The sequence below is a fragment of the Ahaetulla prasina genome, chromosome 3 (assembly GCF_028640845.1).
Source record: "Ahaetulla prasina isolate Xishuangbanna chromosome 3, ASM2864084v1, whole genome shotgun sequence".
Classification (NCBI taxonomy): Eukaryota; Metazoa; Chordata; class Lepidosauria; order Squamata; family Colubridae; genus Ahaetulla; species Ahaetulla prasina.
In genome coordinates, this window is record NC_080541.1 from 7,680,534 (window position 1) to 7,704,065 (window position 23,532).

The window sequence follows — 23,532 nt, forward strand, 5'->3', positions numbered from 1 at the left end:
AAATCTATATCCTGCTAAAACCTTTGTGTCTGTAACCTTTAATTGGACCGAAACAGTGCACTATAGGGCAATCGTTTTTGAGCCAAGATACCTCAAATGGAGTAACATACAGAATGCATCCAAAAGATTATCAGCTTTTCAATCAACGCAGCAGGAAGTCAGAAATTGCTCTTACTCCCAAGTTTAAACTCTCTACAAGAATCTGAACTACTAACAGCCAAAGCAAATTGGCAGTAGATAAGAATTAAGGGAAGTCAAGGTGGGCTGGACTTTAGATCTCTTGTGGGCGGGAAGGAACTCATGACTGATGACGTGTTTGACCCTGCCCTCGGGCTCAGCCTAGTCATCTCCTACAGATTGTATAGTACAGGGGTCTCCAACCTTGGCAACTTTAAGACTTGTGGACTTCAGCTCCCAGAATACCTCAGCCAGCAACGCTGGCTGAGGAATTCTGGGAGTTGAAGTCCACAAGTCTTAAAGTTGCCAAGGTTGGGGACCCCTGGTATAGTATACATTTAATGTTGAACTTGTGCACTTGATGATGTGTATATCAAGTTACAGCGGTAATTAAATACTTAACATGTCTAATTTGAATTGTTCAGATGGCATTTGAAGCTATCTGAACAATTTATAAATAAATAGAGCCATGGCAGAAATAAATAGATTTAATATTTTAACTGTTCTATTTTTAGACGCTGGAAGCCATCTTGAATTTCAGATACTCAGGAGGCCCCGGACATATTGAGGGATATTATAGGAACTTGTCCCTGGGACTTCATGTGGAAGTTGAGCCATCTGTGTTCTTCACACGTGTCAGTACCTTGCCTGCAACAAGGTAAGTTGTGTCTGTTGAGAAAAGTATTTCTTCATTGAAGGTGACCCATGGTATGTTGTACCTTGATGAACGTATCTTTTCTTTTATGTACACTGAGAGCATATGCACCAAGACAAATTCCTTGTGTGTCCAATCACACTTGGCCAATAAAATTCTATTCTATTCTGTTCTGTTCTATTCTATTCTATTCTATTCTATTCTATTCTATTCTATTCTATTCTATTCTATTCTATTCTAATCAACTCCTGTTAGGTGGTAGTTCTTCATACTAGCTCCTTGGCACAGTTGTGCCATGTGCAGTATTCCCTGTTCTATATTGGGACAGGACTGGTGTAGTTCTGGTACATTTGGCCAGGATGCCACAAGCATTTGTGTAGAGGAAAAGTTGAAATTTGGTTTGGGATCAAATGAATGTATGGTTGCCACAATAATTAATTGCAGTATGAGGGGAAATACTTTTAAGTAGCCTAGTAAGTAATCTCATAGTCTCCAAGGGGATGACATTGAACTTAAGTAAGACTCCCATTTCACAGAAAGGAAAGTTAGAAAACCTACTTATTTTTCAGAGTATAAGATGCACTCCCCTCCCCCCAAGAGGGTGAAATTTTGGGTGCCTCTTATATACCAAATGTAGTAAAAAATGCAAGGCACGGATGAGGAGATGATCTGTAGCAATCCCTGCAGCCTGGAACAGCTGATTGGGGGTATTCCGGGAGGCTGATCCACCCGACAATCAGTTGCTCGTGCTGAATCAGGCTGCGGTAATGTGCTGAAGCTAACCTGGCTGTTTGCTATTTGCTGCAAGGACTGTCAGAGTTTGGAACAGCAATCACATCCAGAAAGCACACACAAGCAACTGATTCAGCAGGCTTCAATAATTTCTCTTTATACATAATATAACAGATAAAGTAAATATACAATACCAAAAGCAGGTTTTCCAACGTGGTAGTAAATATAAGCAAAACACAAGCAGAGGAGAGGAGTTTCAGTTTCAGTTTTGAGCAGCAGACTAGTTTACAGTTCAGCATAGACTCAGAGCTGCAGAGCTAAGCCACGCCCAAGCTCCTTGTTGTCACCTTCCTTGTTGTTCACACAGCAAATACTGTTTCAGTTTCCAAACAGCCCTCCACTCTCTCACACACTGACAGGGCACTAGCCAGATGAATGCTGGTAGGCAGAGGCAGAATTTTTTTTTCTTATTTTCCTCCCCAAAAACTAAGGTGCGTCTTATACTCCGGAGCATCTTATATTCCGAAAAATACGAGTAATCTGCTCTCAACCTCATAGTTGTAGCAACCTTTCCTCTTTTATAGGTAAGTTATTTGGGAAAAATGTTTTCTTTTAGATAACCACAGTCTCATTCAATGATGAAATTGTGCAATAGTGCAAGAACTCTGTATTTTGTAGGTTGCCTATGGGTTGTATGAAAGTGCACAGTTTGTTTGATAATAATTGTTGCTACCATATGTTTGATGGGCTACTTATTTTAATTTTCCAAATAGTACTCGCCAATGCCATTTGCTCCTCGATGTATTCAATTCAACGGAACATGAACTCATGATCAGCGCAAAGAACAATGAAGATTTAGTGTTGCATGCTGGAGAATGCCAGCGGTAAGTTTGGACTTCCTTTTTAACACTGGGTTCTCCTCTTTTTCAAGGTACATCAATTTATAAGTATGTCCAGCCTTATACAGAAGAAGGTATTTTAATTTGAAAAGTTTATTTTGTTGAGTTGATTTTTGTATCCATAAGATTTTTGCATTCCCCACCCCTACCCCGGATGATAATATATGGAGGACTTGAGAGAAAAACCAGAAATAAAAAAGAAAAGAGAATTATATAAGAACAGTGAGAGACAGTTTGGTCTAGTGGTTAAAGCACCAGACTGGACAACAGTAAACAGTAAGTTCAAGTCTTGCCTTAGCCATGAAAGCTAGCTGGGTGACCTTGGGCCAATCTCTCTCTCTCTCTCTCTCTCTCTCTCTCTCTCTCTCTCTCTCTCTCTCTCTCTCTCTCTCTCCCTCCCTCCCTCCCTCCCTCCCTCTCTCAGCCCAACCCACCTCACAGGGTTATTGTGGGGAAAATCGCAGGAGGAAGGAATGTTGTTTGCCACCTTGAGTTATTTGTAAAAACAATAAGAGTTGAGATACAAATATATACATAAATGTTAAGTGATATTGCAGTTAACTAAACAGTACAGTTGAGCTTAACAGAGTTATGTTATAGCAATAGCATTTAAGGCTATTTACAGCAGGGGTTTCCAACCTTGGCAACTTTAAGCCTGGAGGATTTCAATTCCCAGAATTCCCCAGCCAGAGGAGTTCTGGGAATTGAAGTCCTGCAGGCTTAAAGTTGCCAAAGTTGGAGACCCCTGCTTTACAGTACTCTCTGGGCAGTTTACAATGTCAGCATATTGCCTCCAACAATCTGGGTCCTCATTTTACTGACCTCGGAAGGATGGAAGGCTGAGTCAACCTTGAGCCCGTCAGGATCGAACTCCTGACAGTGGGCAGAATCAGCCTGCAATACTGCATTCTAACCACTGCGTCGCCAGAGATCATGATATCCTAGAGTTCTCCCTAGAAGAAATAAATGTCATTTTAGGATAGTCTGGATTATCTGATAACAGTGACAATGACAAATCAATAACAATTCTTATTCAACAACCATTTTAGTGAGATATTTTCCTTTTAAAAATCCAGTGGTTTAATTCCAGTTTGGTGGCAACCTGATGAACTCGCCTCTTCCCTTTCTCACCATAAAAAGAATAGTTTTCCTGCAAAAGCAGGTGAGCAATAAAAGGAGGAACGGGACTGGAAGAAGATAGGCAACGTATATAATTAAAGGTGATTAAAAGTAGGAAAAGAGGTGAAGCCTATCATTAAATGCCGCTCTTTTTGTTTGCATTTTAAAATAGTTTCTTTGGCAACCGAAGAATGTGCTGGCTATAGAAAATTTAGGCTGATCTGTATAATCAGCCTCTGGACATCAAAGAAAGCAAAAAGTTGTTGTTTTTATTATTATTTCCTTCAGGAAACCCACAATTTCCAAATTTCCAAGTGCCTTATTCTCTCTTCTGCCCTTAATGGAGATTTTCTTTTCATTTGTCTCGAAATAGAAATGCTTATCAGCCAGCAGAACATGTCAGGTATTCATTTATTATCATTTATATAACCCTTTTGGCATTAAGAGAGCCACAAACCTCCTCTGAAAGTATTAGCTGAAGCTTGGGAAGTGTAGCTCTGGCTATGGCTGCAGTGGCAGCTTTTCCAATTTACCTCCTGTGTGGCATTCCCAGAAAATAATGAACTCCCCTAAACAATACACCAGACAAGAAATAGGAAACTGATCCATGTAAACATTTGAAAACTAAGATATGTTGGCATCAGCTGTTTTCCTAGCATACCGGTACTCCTCCAGTCCCGATCAAAGTTGAGGCCAAAATTCCTGTTGTTAAGCAAGCCAGTTGTTCAGTGAATTTTGCCCCGTTTTATGATCTTTCTTGCCACAGATGTTAAGCGAATCACTACCGTGTTTCCCTGAAAATAACACCCAACCGGAAAATAAGCCCTAGCATGACTATTTCAGATGCTCGTAATATAAGCCAATTCTTGAATACAGCTCATCTGTCTGGAACCCACACTGCATATCGGACATGAATACAATCGAACGAGTCCAGAGATATTTCACAAGAAGAATCTTCCACTCCTCTGCTCGCAACAAAATACCTTATGCCACCAGACTTGAAATTCTGGGCTTAGAAAATTTAGAACTACGCCGCCTTCGGTATGACCTAAACATAGCTCATAAAATCATCTGCTCCAATGTCCTACCTGTCAATGACTACTTCAGCTTCAGCCACAACAATACGCGAGCAAATAATAGTTACAAAGTTAAAGTGAACCACTTCAAACTCGAGTGCCGAAAACATGACTTCAGCAACAGAGTGGTCAATGCCTGGAATGCACTACCAGACTCTGTGGTCTCATTTCAAAACCCCCAAAACTTTAACCTAAGACTGTCTACTCTTAACCTCACCCCATTCCTAAGAGGTCTGTAAGGGGCGTGCATAAGAGCACCAGCGTGCCTTCTGTCCCTGTCCTAATGTTCCCTTTAATTGTATTCATTTTATGTAATCAATTCATGCTTACACTTATATATATTATCTAACATGTACTTGATGGATTAGATAGATAGATAGATAGATAGATAGATAGATAGATAGATAGATAGATAGATAGATAGATAGATAGATAGATAGATAAAAGCTCTACCTGTCATGTCCCACTCCTCTGCTGATGGCCGGGTCAGGGAAATCCGAAAATCCGAATCAGGTGTGCCTCTGCAGCTCTGCCAAAGTCCTAGCAAAGTCCTCAGGGCAGGCAGGAGACCAGAAAGTGACTTCAGCAAGATATGTTTAGACTTTGCCTGACTCAGAGAATGCCAGAAAGCAGATCCTTTATATAGGCCATGGGGTGTGGCTCCATGACTCAGCACTTATCCAGGCCTGCCCCTCCCTTCCTTCTGTTGCCTCCGTCTATCAAGTCTTCTGATGCGAGGGTCACTCCAGTCTGCAGCTGTTGGCAATTGATCTCCCTCAGGCTCACATGCTGTGGAGGAGGGGGAGGGGTCTAGTTGCTCCATTTGCCTGGGCATGGAGCCAGAGCTGGGGGCTGGAGGTATTTCCTCCTCTTCAGCCTGTCTGGGCATGGAGCCAGGGCTGGGGCCGGGAGGCATACTAGGACATTCCTCCGTGTTCGGAAGCAGATAAGAAGGCCCCGGCTGTGGTGAGATCAGACGAGACACAACACTACCTCAAAAAGAAGCCCCAGTTAAGATTGTCAGCCAGACGGGTGCATTTAGCACCGTATTTCCCCAAAAATAAGACCTAATGGGTCTTTTGGAGCAAAAAATTAATATAAGACCCAGTACTATTTTGGGGGGAAAACGGTAGTAATACAATTGTTAAATGAATCTGGCTTCCCCATTGACTTGGCTTGTCAGAAGTTGGCAAAAGTGGATCACGACGGATAGTGCAACCATCCTAAATATGAACCAGTTGCCAAGCATCCACAATTTTTATCGCGTGACTGTGGGGATGCTGCAATGGTCATGTGGTGAAAAATGATAAAAAGTCACTTTTTTTCCAGTGCCGTTGTAACTTCAAACGGTCACTAAATGAATGGTTTTAAGTCCTGTACTTTTTTTTAATAGAGTACACAGGATTGTTATTGAAAAGTACCTCGGATGAATTTTGAAAATGGAACATTATTCTCTCTTGTCGTACTTGATAGCAAGCTACATGCTATTTTCAGAGACAGTTTAAAAATTCTCTAATTATAAATCTATTTCACGCACACATACACACATTTATTTATTTATTTATTTATTTTGGAGGGATGGGTGTAGGCCAGAGGGTAGGGACTCCTGAAATACTGGGTTTGTGTGTCAGATTGCTACCCCTAGCAATCACTCTCAGTGGGATTGCTTATTCCTGGATCTGTTGTATGCACATGTGACACACAGGCTACAGACCAACGCAAGAGACAGCTGGAAATTGAAAATTTTCTCATCTTTAACTTAAGGACCTAATGTCATTCTGTTTGGGCTCATCCAGTGTGATTGTTATAAAGATGTTAAACAGTCTTTTCTAGCTCCTTTACTCTATGCTGCCTCTTGGAATAGAACAAAAGTATCACGTTCTTTAAATAGTGGCAGCTAACAACAGCATCCAATTTCTTCCGTGACACAAATACTGCATTTCTCATTAATGGTGACTTGAAATTGCCTTTAGTTGCTATAGTAACTATCAGTTTTACACATAGCATTTATTCTGAGAAAGGTTATTGTGGCAAATGCTACTAATTGGGAAGCTTTCCCATAGAAGCTACTATTTTTAAGCTGTGTTAATATTCCATCTGTTAAATATAGCGAAAAACGATAGATCAGCAGTAAAGGGTACAATTTAACTAATGCTGCTGTTTTTACTAAACATGGGATAGATTTTGTTTCTGATTAGTGAGTGCTAATTGGGAGAGTTGATGTTATAGTTGATGACCATACCCAATCGAGGGACTCTATCTGAAATCATATGTTGTATCACTGATAGGTCCCTTCTCTTCCCTACCCTATCCTACCCACAGGTAGGTTCTCCTGCTTGAGCAGGGGGTTGCCAACTTCTGGCCTCTGGTGGCTCAACGGACTAAGTCTGTCTGTTATTAACACAGCTGCTTGCAATTAGTGCTAGTTTAGTTTAGTTTATTTAGATTTTTATACCGCCCTTCTCCCGAAGGACTCAGGGCAGTTCACAGCCAAAGTAAAAACAATACAATATACACAGTAAAAACAATTATAAAAATCTTATTAAACATCAGGCCAGATTAAAACTATTAAAACATAAAAACCCCAAATGAATCAGAATATTAAAACTACTAAAAATTTATTTCTAAAATTTCTATGCCAGTCCTGCGCGAATAAATAGGTAGGTCTTCAACTCGCGGCGAAAGGTCCGAAGGTCAGGTAGAAGTTCAAGTCCCACCAGGCCCAAGGTTGACTCAGCCTTCCATCCTTTATAAGGTAGGTAAAATGAGGACCCAGATTGTTGGGGGCAATTAAGTTGACTTTGTATATAATATACAAATGGATGAAGACTATTGCTTAACACATTGTAAGCCGCCCTGAGTCTTCGGAGAAGGGTGGGATATAAATTTTTTTAAAAAAAGGACCTCCTAAGTCCCTTCCAACTCTATTCTGATTGATCTGAGGTTATATTTACCTACTTTTAAGAATTGCTAAGGACCATATGATTTGTACTATGTCCTGATAAGGTAAAACCATAGAACTCAAAGAGAGTGTGTTTACTTTTTCGCATGACTGTACCTACGTATACTGAAATAGGGCGTGGTGAAAGTAAATTCCAAATTTCGGGAAAATATTTGAAATAACCAAATAAAACACAAGTTGTCACGTGGATGTCTAATACAGAAAAACATGCAACATGTGAACAAATTGTAATTAACAACAGCAGAAATGGTAAAAGCCTGAATAAAGAACGTGGAAGAATTATGCACGCACTGGGAAAAGATGAGCTTCATGGAGTCTAGTTCAGAGATCTTATTAATTTTACATTCTCGGCGTGCAAAAAAATCTCAAAAAAATGTTGCAGCAAGGATGATTAGATGACTAGTTCAATGAACCTTTTCCAGTTTGATTCTGTCTTTTTTTTTGAGGTCCTGGGCTTAGAACAATAAAGATCATTCCAAATTGAATTGCATCACTGGTTATATAAAGCTATTATGATAGTGACCATTTTATTTTAAATTCCTGGTCTAATGATCTCTGTCATTGGTCTCAACAGTGGTTGTGGTTGCGTGCAACAGCGATTGGCCACAACAAAGTCTGTGACCCTTAAATGTTGGTTTTGGCCTTGATGCTGTTGATTGTAATATGTATTTGTGTAAATTTCAATCGCTAACTCTTCAATATCCTTTGACTGTGCAAAAATGGTGCCCTACCATAGAAAATTTCCATATCACTCATAACGCGCATTCTGATTAATCAGTATTGAATTTTTTGGCAGTTTATTCTTTAATCTCTTCCCAACAATTGGTAGAATGGAAGAGTCAGACGTTTAACTTGGATGACTCACTTTTAATTCAAATTTGTGCAGAGTAGTAGAGGTGTCCCTTGTGCTGAGGATAAAGCTCTAAAGTGAGCCTGGTTCATCTTTTATAGAGAAATCAAATAATAGCCGTAGCACTTAGACTTTATCTACCGCTTCACAATGCTTTACCCTCCCCTCTAAGCGGTTTACAGGGTTAGCATATTTCCCCCAACAATCTGGGTCTTCCTTTTACCCACCTCGGAAGGATGGGAGGCTGAGTCAACCTTGAGCCTGGTGAGATTCGAACTGCCAAATTGCAATCAGCCGGCAGTCGGAAGAAGTAGCCTGCAGTACTGCACTCTAACCACTGCGCCACCACAGCTTTTATGTAAAAGTTACACTTATAGAAAGGGTACACTTCAGTAGTGGGTTTTGCTTACCTACCGAGCTACCGGTTCGGAACTGTGAGCGTGGCACTTCTGCTCATGCGCAGGACCTTCTGTGTATGCAGAGAGTGTCCATGATGACGTCCGGGCAGGTGGGCGGAGCATCCCGCTGCTGCTACTAGTTCGCCTGAACTGGGGCAAACCGATTGAAACCCACCACTGGTACGCTTAAATAGAAAGGTTACACTTTTTATTTATTTATTTTATTTATTTATTTAATTTTGTCATAACAATATACACAAGCATAACAAGCATAACACAAAAGATTATATAATATATAAACATATATATGAGGAGAAACAAGGTAGTATAAGCATAGAATAGAATAGAATAGAATAGAATAGAATAGAATAGAATAGAATAGAATAGAATAGAATAGAATAGAATAGAATTTTATTGGCCAAGTGTGATTGGACACACAAGGAATTTGTCTTGGTGCATACGCTCTCAGTGGACATAAAAGGAATAGAATAGAATAGAATAGAATAGAATAGAATAGAATAGAATAGAATAGAATAGAATAATAAAATATGGAAGGGAAGGGAAGGGAAGGGAAGGGGATGGGATAGAACAGAACAGAACAGAACAGAACAGAACAGAACAGAACAGAACAGAACAGAACAGAACAGAATAGAATAGAATAGAATAGAATTTTATTGGCCAAGTGTGATTGGACACACAAGGAATTTGTCTTGGTGCATATACTCTCAGTGTACATGTATATATATATATAGGGGAAGAAACAATAGGACAGGAACGATAGGCACATTTGTGCTCTTATGCACGCCCCTTAGAGTCCTCTTAGGAATGTGGTGAGGTCAACAGTGGATAGATTTTTAATAAAACTTTTGGGGTTATGAGAAGAGACCACAAAGTCTTACGATGCCACCTGTATCCTTAAAGTAGTCCTGGGGCTGGGCAGGCTAGAAATGGCCTGTACCATGTTTCCAGAACCAAATTACAAGGAGACAGATTGGAAGGACTTCACTGATAACAAAATGAGAAATACCACTGAAATCTCTAAAGCAGCCAAGAGGAGCTGGTTACTCTCTAGTTCAAGGGTCTGCAAACTTGGCTCTTTTAAGACTTGTGGACTTCAACTCCCAGAGTACCTCAGCCAGCAAAGCTGGCTGAGGAACTCTGGGAGTTGAAGTCCACGGGTCTTAAAAGAGCCAAGTTTGCAGACCCCTGCTCTAGTTAATTCAGTACATCACTGAATATGGCAGCTCATTATCCAATAATTGAAACAGAATCTTAAGAAATATAAGGGCGATATATCTACTGCAGTCCCTGAGTGGTATGTAGGTCTTCAAGATCAAACTAATAATACAGCATTGTGATCGCACTCTTTTTAGTAAGGTGACCGACCCAATCAATTCTAAGCCGCTTTTAAAAACAGAAAGGATGATATATATTACTTAAATCCAGAATTCCAGGTTATACTCTTTGGCAGACCTGTGAAACATCATTATTATTAGGGCTGGAACCACAGGAATAATACACACAAGTAAATCAGCACAAAATTAATAGGCAGCGGAATAAACGAAATCTTTCCTTTGTGTACTTTTTAACCAGGAACAAGGACTGCTTGAGGCTGAGTGACTGAAACAATAAAGCATCACCTTTTTTTAAATTAAATATTATCTTGGTAGATGAAAAGTGGCTTAAAGGATATAAGCCATGTTCATCAGCAAGAATACAAATGTAACCATTAAAATTTATCAAGCAAAAGCTCTAGGGCAATTATAAATTGTCCTCAATTTAAAACCATTCATGCAACAACCGTTTGAAGCTAATGATAGTGCTGAAAAATGTCACTTATGACTGGTCCTCACACTTATGACTATTAGAGCAGCCCCGGGATCATGTGATAAACATTTGGGTGTTTGGTAACCGGCATGGAAAGGTGGCTAAGTGGGTAAGACGCTGAACTTGTCGATCGAAAGGTCGGCAGTTCAGCGGTTCGAATCCCTAGTGCCACATAACGGGATGAGCTCCCATTATTTGTCCCAGCTTCTGCCAACCTAGCAGTTCGAAAGCACACAAAAAAACCAAGTAGAAAAACAGGGACCACCTTTGGTGGGAAGGTAACAATGTTCCGTGCACCTTTGGCGTTGAGTTATGCTGGCCACATAACCACGGAGATATCTTCGGACAGCGCTAGCTCTTCGGCTTTGAAACGGAGATGAGCACCGCCCCCTAGAGTCGGGAACGACTAGCACTTATGTGTGAGGGGAACCTTTACCTTTATCTGTAACTGGCATGTATTTATGACAATCACAGCCTCCCTCGGTTATATGATTGCCATTTGTAACCTTCCCAGGAGCCTTCTGACTAGCAAAGTTAGTGGAAGAAGCCAAATTCATTTAATGACCACGTGCTTCGCTTAACAACCATGGCATAAATGTTGTAAAATAAGGGACAACGTACTTAACAACCACATCAGTTAGGGAGCAACGTTTCAGTTCCAGCTGTGGTTGTAAGTCAAGGACCAACTATTATTTCTAGCATTAGTTCAAATTTTAATTTTTAAAATGTTTTTTCCCCCCTAACATTAAAGCTTCTGCAGGAAACCCATTGTAAAGTTTCAGATTTAAAATGGATTGCTATATATATCTAGTATTTCTGTTTATTCTGACTAAGGGTTTTTCTTTTGATTTCTACTTAAGTTCTGGCTTCGGGTTGTAATAAATAAAACTTAAATTATCTTCACTACAGGAAGGCAAATTTCATAACTGATGGTTTTACAATTTTGCTAACAGTTTTTATAAACAGGCCTTTAGGCAAATTTCAATCATTGTGATGAGTTCATGATTACTTCACAGTTAATTGAGATACAATGATCCAGAAATTCATGGAATCATAACCACGAACACATTTTTGTCATTTTGTGGGTAAAAATGCCAGAACTGTGGATGAAATGAACCAAGCAATAGCAATAACACTTATTTATTATTTATTTATTTATTTATTTTTATTATTTAAATTTATATACCGCCCTATCTCCCAAAGGACTCAGGGCGGTTCACAGGCATATAAAACATCGATACACAAAATTAAAATAATCTTTAAAAAACTTATTCCAATGCCCTATCATTAAAAATAGAAATATAAATATTAAAATCAATTTAAAACCCCTATAAAATTTAAAATCTAAGCCAGTCCTGCACAGATGAATAAATGTGTCTTGAGCTCATGACGGAAGGTTCGAAGGTCCGGAAGTTGGCGGAGTCCTGGGGAGCTCGTTCCAGAGGCGGAGCCCCACAGAGAAAGCCCTTCCCTGGGCGTCGCCAGACGACACTGCCTAGCTGACGGCACCCTGAGGTCCCTCCTGTGAGAGCGCACGGTCGGTGAGAGGTATCTGGTCGCAGTAGGCGGTCCCGTGATAACCCGGCCCTATGCCATGGGCGCTTTAAAGGTGGTCACCAAAACCTTGAAGCGCACCGGAAGGCCACAGGTAGCCAGTGCAGCCTGCGCAGGATGGGTGTTATCACGGGAGCCACGAGGGCTCCATCTATCACCAGCGCAGCCGCATTCTGGACTAACTGTAGCCTCGGATGCCCTTCAAGGGAGCCCCATGTAGAGGCGTTGCAGTAATCCAGGCGAGGCGTCACGAGGCGTGGTGACCGTGCATAGGGCCTCCCGGTCCAGAAAGGCGCAACTGGCGCACCAGGCGAACCTGGTAGAAACGCTCTCCTGGAGGCGGCCGTCAAATGATCTTCTAGAGACAGCCGTTCATCCAGGAGGGCGCCTAAGTTGCGCACCCTCTCCGCCGGGGCCAGTGACTCGCCACCGATGGTCAGCCGCGGTTAGCTGACTGTGCGGGATGCGGCATCCACAGCCACTCCGTCTTGGAGGATTGAGCTTGAGCCTGTTTCTCCCCATCCAGACCGTCGGCCTCCAGACACCGGGACAGCACTTGATAACCGTTGGGGTGGTCCGGTGTGAAAAATACAGCTGGGTGTCATCCGCATACAGCTGGTACTTCACACGAAACCACTGATGATCTCACCCAGCGGCTTCATGTAGATGTTAAACAGAAGGCGAGAGAATCGACCCTGCGGCACCCCACAAGTGAGGCGCCTCGGGGCCGACCTCTGCCCCCCTGTCAACACCGACTGCGACCGGTCGGAGAGATAGGAGGAGAACCACCGATAAACGGTGCCTCCCACTCCCAATCCCTCCAATCGGCGCAGCAGGATACCATGGTCGATGGTATCGAAAGCCGCTGAGAGGTCTAATAGGACCAGGGCAGAGGAACAACCCCTATCCCTGGCCCTCCAGAGATCATACTTAGACTTATATACCACTTCACAGAGCTTTACAGCCCTCTCAGAGCAGTTTACAGAGTCAACCTGTTGCCCCCAACAATCTGGGTCTTCATTTTACTGGCCTCCGAAAGGTAGAAGGCGGAATTAATCTTGAGCTGGTCAGAATTGAACTGCTGGCAGTTGGCAGAATTAGCCTGCAATACTGCATTGTAACCACTGCACCAGCATGGTTGACACCAAGATTCAAGATTTGGTACAATCTTGCATAAGGTTGGCATAATTTGGAAATTATAGAATTGTAGTTAAATCCATACAACTGATCTATAATCCCATCTAGCCCCTCAGTCTCTGACTTGAGAATGATGACCTTTTATAATCCTTATTATAGATATAGGTTGGCCTAGTGGTGAAGATGCTAGCCTCTCCCTCGGAAAGTTGAGAGTTCAATCCTAGGTAGCAGCAGATGTTTCTCTCCCAGGATGCTGAGAAAAAAATATCTGCTGCGAACTTCGCTTAGGTGTCAGGAAGGGCATCCAGCTAGTAAATGCTCAGCTCCATCCAGTTGCCCCAACTCTACCCCAGATTAAGGGATTACAGGATTGTAAAAAGGGAGTTACTGTAGATATAGGTCCCAGAAATAGAAATCTAATAAAAGGTACCTCTTCTTAAAAAACTACATGCTACCAAAATTTTTAAATTAAGTTTTATAGAAGTCTTGTCTGGCTATAAATGAGATTCAGGTTGTGCAACTAGGCCTACTCAAAAGAAGTGCAGAACCACCAAGGAGCTCTTAGTTGGAGATAAGAATCTTGATTTGAGAAGATCAGAATCAAATCCAGGTCTTCAAATACTTAACCTTTTTATTGCTCTTCATTTTGCCAGTCCATTAACTGAGGATATCAGCTTATGATTGCAAAAATTTTGGTGTGTAAAAAATAGGTGTTAGGAGTTATTTTTCTTCTAGGTATTCAAGTTTCCTTGGCAAGTATAGAAGTTAGGGTTGTAGATAATCTGGAATTTAAAACAAGGAAAGAATGGAGATGACCTTATCTGACCTTGATTGGATTTTTGGTATTCTGTACAGATTACAATGGATCCATGGCACACAGGTGGTGTACACTAATATAGTCTAAAACTACTATATGTAACATCAGTATCATCTACCATGTTTCCCCAAAAATAAGATTTCCCCGGATAATAAGCCCTCCCATGAAAATAAACCCTATCCCGAAAGTAAGCCCTCCCCACAAAATAAGCCTTACCCAAAAATATTTAAATGTATGTGCAGCCGGTCCCCGCCATTTCCTCTGGTTAGGGTTAGGGAGACAGAGGTGGTAATCAGGTAAGACGGCAAGAGGAGCCCCGTCATGCTCCATGTGCCCCAAAATAATAAGACCTCCCCAAAAATAAGGCCAAGCGCTTATTTCGGGGTTCAGAAAATATAAGACAGGCTCTTATTTTCGGGGAAACATGGTAGCATTTTTCTGTAGGATGTTTGTTTTCAAGAAACCTACATTTCAAGGCACCTATATTTCCCTAAAGAATGATGATCAGAATATCTCCCTTGGGAAGACTACATCCCTGAGGTATTCTATGAAACTCATATATCCTTAATTTTTTTTATAAGTTCTTTACATGCCCATGTGTAATTTGCTCTGACAGTATGGTGAAGGACTGGGGAAAGACACCATCTGTTGTGGCCTGTTGGCCGCCGGTCCCTCCAGCAGCCAAATCAGAGGAGGAGGAGGCGTGGGAGTCAGGGTCAACATCAAGGCAACCTGAGAGCTCTGAGGGGGGAAGAGGGAATGGGGCTGGCAGAGAAAGAGAGACAGAGGCAGAGCCTGGCCCGTCCATCAGCCCTCAGATGGAGAGTCAACAGCCCCCAGGTCTGGAGGTGGCTGATGAGAAAGAGGAGGAACAGCAGGGTCCAGTGCCTGATGTGTGGGTGCACAGAAGGCAGAGGAGAGGAGAGCAGTGGAAATCTATGGGCCGATCCTTGGCATGGAAGAGCCACCGCTGCTAGCGAGGCCCCACCCTAGCTCTGGGGATAAAAGGCAGGGGGCGGAGATGAATAGATGTGGCAGACAACTATTCATCTCCCTGCTGGAGAGACTTGTTAGCCTGCTGTGAGAGAGAAACTTTTTGCAGGGGCTGCCCACCAGGGCTGAAATTCAGAATTTTTTCCTACCGGTTCTGTGGGTGTGGCTTGGTGGGCATTGCAGGGGAAGGATATTGCAAAATCTCTATTGCCACCCCACTCTGGGGCCAGCCAGAGATGGTATTTGCCGGTTCTCCGAACTACTCAATTTTTCTGCTACCGGTTCTCCAGAACCTGTTAGTACCTGCTGGTTTTCACCTCTGCTGCTGGCGCTCCTAATAAAGGAATCATTGCGTCAACTACAAGAGGGTTTGTCGTATTTGGGGAGCTGGCTCAGAACGCCATCAAACTTTTTAGAAGCATAGCAGGACACTTAACTTTGAGAAGGTATACAAGTAGATTGTTTGTCAGGTTCTTGCACATTTCCACCGGCGTTGCAATAATGTCTTGGCTGCCGGACAGATTATGACAGATGAGGGCAATTACTATCTGATCTTTTCAATCCTCTCCAATAAACTTTATAATACCAAGCTAGGAAATTGTTGGAGGTGTCCTTTATGAATGCGACAGAAATGTCTCCCGGTATGAGAAAGTGCCCGGTGCCACTTTTATCAGGCGGAATTATTAGATAATTGCTTTAAAATCTAGATTGGTTCCTCCGAGATAAAGAGTGACAAATTGGTCTATAATCCAACCCTTCAATTTCAGATATTCCTGGATAAAACAAATCACAATATTGTGGGGAAAGACAGTGTAATACAAAACTGTACCTGCAGGAATCCTCCTTTCTTCCCTTCTTCACGTTACTGCAGTCCTCGATTTAACAATCCTAATTGGGGACCAGACTTTCTGTATCTTAAGCGATGTGGTCATAAAGCAGGACATGGCGTGACCATATTGCTTAGTGATGGAAATCCTGGCATGTGCAGTTACCGTCATAAGTCCAGATGCATGGGTCATTAAGTGGGGAATCCTAGGTAAAGTGTTCTGACCCAACCTTCGCAAGTAGTGATGTTTACTCACAAGTAAAACAAATCTCTTTTGATAACAGGGCAGTAACAGTCTTTTATTCACAGAGATAAACAAACAAAAATCAAACGTAAGTAGTCCCAACAAACCTGGGTTTATCCAAGAAATTGAATTGCTTGCTGTATAGTAGAAACCGCGGTGCGGTGTGGCTCAGGCTGTAAGATAGCCTGTTATTAAACACAGCTGCCTGCAATTACTGCAGGCTCGAGTCCCACCAGGCCCAAGGTTGACTCAGCCTTCCATCCTTTATAAGGTATTTATTTATTATTATTTATTTATTTTATTTTATTAGATTTATAAACCGCCCTTCTCCCGAAGGACTCAGGGCGGTGTACAGCCAAAATAAAAGAAACAATGTACAGTTAAAATAAAATTAAAAAACTTATTATACAGTGTGGCCGAAATTAAAACAGTTAAAAAATCTAAAAAACCCCAATTAAAACCAGAGAGAAATTTAAAATTTAAAGCTAAACAATTTAAGAAAGCCCCGCACGAACAAACAGATATGTTTTCAGTTCGCGGCGAAAAGTCCGAAGGTCAGGTATTTGATGTAAACCAGGGGGAAGTTCATTCCAAAGAGTGGGGGCCTCCACAGAGAAGGATCTTCCCCTGGGGGCCGCCAGCCGACATTGTAGGTAGGTAAAATGAGGACCCAGATTGTTGGGGGGGCAATAAGTTGACTTTGTATATAAATATACAAATAGGATGAAACTATTGCCTTACACAATGTAAGCCGCCCTGAGTCTTCGGAGAAGGGCGGGATATAAATGTAAATAAAAATAAAATAAATAAATAAAAGAAACGAATGGTTGTCTCAGACAACCGGCCACTCCCAACCCCCCCCTATTCATTCCCCAGCCAGGGAGGGACTGGCTAGCGTCTACGTCTGCTTTTCCCTGAGAGCCGGCTTATTGCTTTCCTTTGCTCTCCTCTCCTTTCCTCTCTGCGCATCTGGGATGAGCCCCATCCGTTCCTCCCCCTCATTCAGCTTAGGCCCCGAAGACAGCTGTTTCTCCATCTGGGGGAGGACGGAAGGCCCCTGCTCTGCCTCTGTTTCTGATGCTGTTTCCTTATTATATTATTATCAACAGGGAATATTCCCTATTCCTTCCAAAGGCTCCGAAGCTGGCCCAGACTCTCCTTCCTTCCTCCTCCTCCTCCTCCTCCTCATCTGACTCTGCAGCTAGCTCTGCTAGCAGCCGATGGGTAAAGTAAAGACCACAGTAAAGAACACAGGAGGGGATGGCGGGGTGGGGGTGGGGGGCTCTGGGAAGATTGGCTTACCATCAAAAAGATTGCAAAATCAGATCACATGACGATTCACTTAACGACATGACCAAACTTGCAATCACAGTCATAAGTCGAGGACTGTATTAGCAGAAATACATCTTATCGCTGTTTCCTGTTACTTCCCTGAGGTGGTGCATCTTTGCCGCAGGATCCGCAAAACGTCCTGTGAAAGTTGGCCAGTAAATTCTTTCTCTTTTCAATTGTAGCATGGCTATACAAGTCGACAAATTCACCTTCGAGAGTTACCCAGACTCACCCGGTGAAAGAGCGCAATATGCAAATCCAAAGCAGCTGGAAGAAGAGAGAAAACAAGCAAAAAGCCTGGAGATCAACAACAAGTTAGACATTGTCTGGAAAATTATATCCTTTTTTTTTTTCCCCCAGAAATTCTCGAGTTAATTCATTTCTAGGAACGCATGTGAAAAAGATCATGGTTTAAAATGGAGCGTTTCACATAATCGCAAACTTTTAAACTAATTTTAACGAACGCTTTGATTTCTCTTTAGGTTTCTTTTCAAGCCGCCTTATATTCTCCCTTCAGTTGAGCGTTCCACACAGCTTTCATGTTTTAAATAATGAAGAACTGTAGTGTGTATTTTTATGAACATTGGCGTAACTCCGAGTCTTCCAAGATGTCCCTTTGAGGATATCAATAAGAAAATAGAATCTGACTCCTGACCGCAATCCATGGGCTATAAGGAGAAGAAATGTGATTAGAGAGATGCTAGAAATACTTTTGCTCTGACCCCCGAGGCATTAAAAGTGGCAGACATAGCTTTAATGGAAAGCAAGTGTCAACTGCAGGAAATCAGGAGTCAGAATAACAGAGTTGGAAGGAACCTTAGAGGTCTTCTAGTCTAACCTCCTGCTCAGGCAGGAGACCCTATACCATTTCAGACAAGTAACTGTCCAATCTCTTGTTAAAAACCTCCAGTATTGGAGCATTCACAACTTCTGGAGGCAAGTTGTTCCATCGATTAATTGTTCTGACTGTCAGAAAATTTCTCCTTAGTTCTAAGTTGCTTTTCTCCTTATTTAATCTCCACCCATTGCTTCTTGTTCTACCCTCAGGTGCTTTGGAGAATAGTTTGACTCCCTCTTCTTTGTGGCAACCCCTGAGATATTGGAAAACTGCTATCATGTCACCCCTAGTCCTTCCTTTCATTAAACTAAACGTACTCAATTCCAGCAATTGTTCTTTATATATTTTAGTCAAGGCGGTTTACATGAATACAGGTTTATTGCATGCTAACAGTCTCTACAAGAATCTGAACTATTAACGATGAAAGCAAATTGACAGTAGATAAAGGTCCACAGAATTCAAAATGGGCTGGACTTCGATCTCTTGTGGACGCAAAGTGAAATGCTCCCGGTTTGGACTGGATCACCCAATCCGGTAATGATGGCAGCGGGTGGTTTGGAGAACCGGTAGCAAAAATCCCTGCCCACCCCCCCAAGCCCAGCTAAGCCGCACAATCATCAGAGGTCATTTTTTTTTACTTTTAAAAGCATTTTTTCTCCGGCTGAAAAAATACTTTTAAAAGTAAAAAAAAAAAAAGGCTCTGATAATTGCGTGGCTCAGCTGGGATCATCAGAGCCTTTTAAAAGCATTTTAAAAGGCTCTGGCAATCCCAGCTGAGTTGCCTGATCGTCACAGGCTTTTAAAAGCATTTTTTTACAACCTCTTTGCCCAAAGAGGTTGTAGAAAAAATGCTTTTAAAAGTTTTTTTTAAAAAGGTGGCCACGCCCACCCAGTCACATTACCCCCCCCCCCCCCCAACCCATGCCCATAGAACCAGTAGTAACAAATTTTACATTTCACCACGGGTGCAAAGGAACTCGAGACTGATGACATGCGTGATTCCTCCCTCCAGGTTAGCCTGGTCGTCTCCTACACATAAAAGTCCATTGATTAGAAGCACGCCTTTGCTTTGCCTCTCCTTCACAACACATTCTTTAGGGTTCTTCATATATCAATGTCTCTCTATTTTTTTAAGGAGTATATTGCCTCTCAATGGAAGATTGGGAGACCATGGGCTACAGTATAGTTGGCAGTAAATTAGAGCTCTCCAAACATTTGACCATTGTACATTGTGCATTTCATTTGGAAGAAGACTCTCATGTAATGAAGCTTTAAATGCAAACTTTTATTGTTCCGTGCAGCACAAAAAAATTCTGAGCCTTCCACAGTTTATATCCTAGGGTTTTCTCTTCCACTCATCTGACATAAGTGGATACTTGGTTAGCTTCTTGGTGACTTTGAGAGGTAGCTCTGAAGTAGTTCAGGAATTCTCTGAACTTTGGAATGAGATTTCTTTTTCTTTTTTTTTCAAATCAGTATCTATTCAAACTAGAATAGATGTAGATTTAGTTGGCACTCACAAATGGAGAGCCAATTCTTCTCCAAATCGAGAGAGAGCAAGAAAAAGAACCAAAAGGCATCATAAATAAAAGCAGGGCTAAAGGGCATACTTATCAAGTGAAAAGGGGACACGGTGGCTCAGTGGCTAAGATGCTGAGCTTGTCGATCAGAAAGGTCGGCAGTTCAGCGGTTTGAATCCCCAGTGCCGCATAACGGGGTGAGCTCCCATGACTTGTCCCAGCTTCTGCCAACCTAGCAGTTCGAAAGCACGTTAAAAAAAAACAAACTGCAAATAGAAAAATAGGGATCACCTATTTGTGAAGGTAACAGCGTTCTGTGCGTCTTTGGCGTTGAGTCATGCCGGCCACATGACCATGGAGACGTCTTCGGACAGCGCTGTCTCTTTGGCTTTGAAACAGAGATGAACACCGCCCCCTAGAGTTGAGAATGAGTAGCACGTATGTGCGAGGGAAACTTTACCTTTACCTATCTAGTGAAAAATGGAGGAAGGAAACCATCGAGTAAAGAATAGCACTAGAGGAGGAGATGGTTGAAGGATCCAACCTCCCTTATACTACTTGGAGCAGGGGTTTCCAACCTTGGCAACTTTAAGACTTGTGGACTTCAACTCCCAGAGTTCCTCAGCCAGCTTTGCTGGCTGAGGAACTCTGGGAGTTGAAGTCCACAAGTCTTAAAGTTGCCAAGGTTGGAAACCCCTGACTTGGAGGACCCAGAACAGGCTGAGAGTTGGAGTGCTTAAGGGCAGAACCAATATGCTCGAGCGGTGGCTCTTAGCAGATAACAACATGCAGTGTTCATGTGGAGAGAGTGAGACGCAGAGACCCAGAAACACGTACTCATAATTACTTATTTTTGGCCAGCAACAAAGCCAAGTATGTGGCTTCATTCTGGCACTTTAAAGTTTAATCTAGACAAAGGAAAAAAGGAGGGAGAAGGAGAAGTGGATGATTTTTGTGAGGCTTTCTTGATTATTCTTTGGAGGCTTGACAGCGGTTCAGCTATCTTTATATGACGATTCTTTGTAGCCTGGGAATTTCTGGATTCCATCTCCGCCGTCTCAATCAATCAATAATGTTTATTCAAGTCAACGACCAGCAAAAATGTGAAAGGAACAAAAACAGAATGAAACAAACAAATAAATACAACAACACAAGAGCAGTCCGTAAAATCAATCACAGAATGTAACATTCACTGGTGTCAATGGAGAGTCTCCATCGATCCAGGTCACGGTTATCCCAGAAAGCAACTGGACTTTCTTTGGGGTTTTTTTCCCCTTGAAAACATTTTACTTCTCATCCAAGAAGCTTCTTCGGTTCTGGCTCAGCTATATCCTTTACAAATGATCAGTTAAGGTGTATCAAACCAGAAGTAATGTTTAAAACCAAGACAAATATACCTTTAACCAATTATGTCTTGCTTTCATTGCAGCAAAACAAATTTTTAGCTACTGCTCAGGTAATGAATGGTTTTAAGTTCTGAAGGAGAAGATTCATGTAAAATTTATTTGGCCGCTCACCCGTTTCTGCTCTTACAAATCATAAGTAAGGAGGCAATTATTTTGAACCGTTGGAGCAGAAATCGGTGAGAGAAAATTGGCTTAGGTAGAAAGAATGGACAAGCTGGTTGGAGTAGCTTTGCAGACCTATTTTGTCCGTGGCCCTGATATCAAATGAATAGGAATCTTGTTGTGTGTGTAAGACAAACAAATCATAGTTAGGAAGAGCTTCTGCCCAGCTTCTTACGATAAAACACTATATATTGGAACATTATAGAGTGTTTCTCCTTCACATAGGGGACTATCTTTCTAGGTGTCTGATAATACATTTTTTAATGTTCTTATTTAAATAAGAACCTCTAGCAATTCCCCCCCCCCAACTATTCAAATATTGGAAAGCTTCTGCATCTGAGTGTAGCATGTGCTAATGGCATCTGCTGTTGTCTGTGGAGCAGAATGTTGTTTCTGCTATTCGGCGCTGGAGCAGATGGCAGACAATTTTTAGACTGGTTAATATTCTTCAGCCTTTTCGTTTGATTAATATTTTCTAAATATTTAATAGGTAGTTCAGATTTTAGGGCTCTGTGTGGAGGAGTTTTCCAACCGAAAGGGCAATTTTGGTAAGGAATTTGGCTGGGATTTTGAAAGCGAAAAGCCCTTGTACTCAGATGCAAAATGAAAATCCACCATTTAGAAAAACCTCGGATGTGGATGTGGGGTGGGGGGAAAGCTCTAGGGTTTATCCTTTTTCTGTTTTTCATGTATTTTTAAATAGATCTATAGAAGAATGCCATAAGCTTCTGAAACTTTTCCCCCTCCCCGTTAGACTATTGGAGGAGATAAGATTGCTGGTATCAGATGCAATAATCAGGAAGCAAGACGGTTCAAATGAGTACGGGTTTATTGCAATTAACCAATCAAAAGCTTGCTTTCAGATGTTGGAGGTGCTCCATCACTGAAGGCTTTCAAAAAGAGACTGGACGTTTTGTCTGAAATGATATAGGGTCCCTGTTGTGACTCCAGCCCCCGAACGTGGCCCCATGCCCGAAAGTGACTCAGAAAATAAGGGGGAAGGGCCAGTAAGGCTTACCTCGGGAGCACCGATTCCTTTGGCTCGGCTCCAGGAGCCAGAACCAGACCAGTCGGAGGACGTAATGAGGCCGTCATCCCCTGATTCCTCCCTTCCCCAGGCTATGCCTTCAGACCCAGCTGATAATAATAATCAAGCTTGGCTTGACCCGTGCTTCAGAAGATTAGAGAGGCGGCATCATCAAAAGGGAGGATATATAAGGAGCTTTGGGACTGCCACGGGAAGCAAAGTTTAGCTGAACCGTTTCAAAAAGAGCTGAAAGTCTTACTACGTGAGTCATTTGTTTGAACTTCGGCAGGCAGCTGCGATTTCTCTGCCAGGACTGATAAGAGCTGTGAATCTGCTGGCTGAAGGCCAGCTCATGGGTCTGAAGTGGGGAAGGAAACAGAACAGTCCCCTGCTTGAGCAGGGGGTTAGACTAGAAGACCTCTGACTCCCTTCCAACTTTATTGTCCTATGTTCTATGCATGCTAAAGCTCTCTACAGGAATCTGAATTGCACACTGCCAAAGAAAATTGGCGGTAGATAAGAGTCAACAGAATTCAAGGTGGGCTGGACTTAGATCTCATGTGTGCACTAAGGCAGGGGTCTCCAACCGTGGCAACTTTAAGCCTGGCGGGATTCTGGGAGCTGAAGTCCGCCAGGCTTAAAACTTTCTAAGGTTGGAGATCCGTGCACTAAGGGACTCAAGCAGGAGTGAAATTTACTTACCTTCGCTACCACTTCGCAAATGTGAGCGTGCTTGGTACGTGTGCGCGTGACACCTCTGTGCACGCGCAGGACCTTCTGTGCATGCGCAGAGGGTCAAAAACAGGATATGATGTCCAGGCGGGTGGGCGAAGCCGACCGGCTGAATTTCACCACTGGACCCGAGACTGATGACGCCTTTGACCCCTCCCTCAGGCTCAGCTTGGTCGTCTCCGACATTGGTGGGTAAGGTTAGAATGGCCACATATGAAAGAAATGAATAAAGCTGAGAATAATAATCAT

The 23,532-nt window shown here is 42.3% G+C and overlaps 1 protein-coding gene across 5 annotated transcripts in view; it reads left to right on the top strand.

Annotated features, from left to right (window-relative positions):
* Window positions 1-23,532, top strand: part of TRAPPC9 (trafficking protein particle complex subunit 9) — a 397,590-nt gene that overhangs the window by 107,189 nt on the left and 266,869 nt on the right. For all 5 annotated transcript variants that reach the window (XM_058177413.1, XM_058177415.1, XM_058177411.1 and 2 more), the window contains exons 18-20: window positions 693-835; window positions 2,338-2,448; window positions 17,781-17,934. In XM_058177413.1, coding sequence (XP_058033396.1) covers window positions 693-835; window positions 2,338-2,448; window positions 17,781-17,934 — 408 coding nt within the window. The remainder of the gene's footprint in view (window positions 1-692; window positions 836-2,337; window positions 2,449-17,780; window positions 17,935-23,532) is intronic.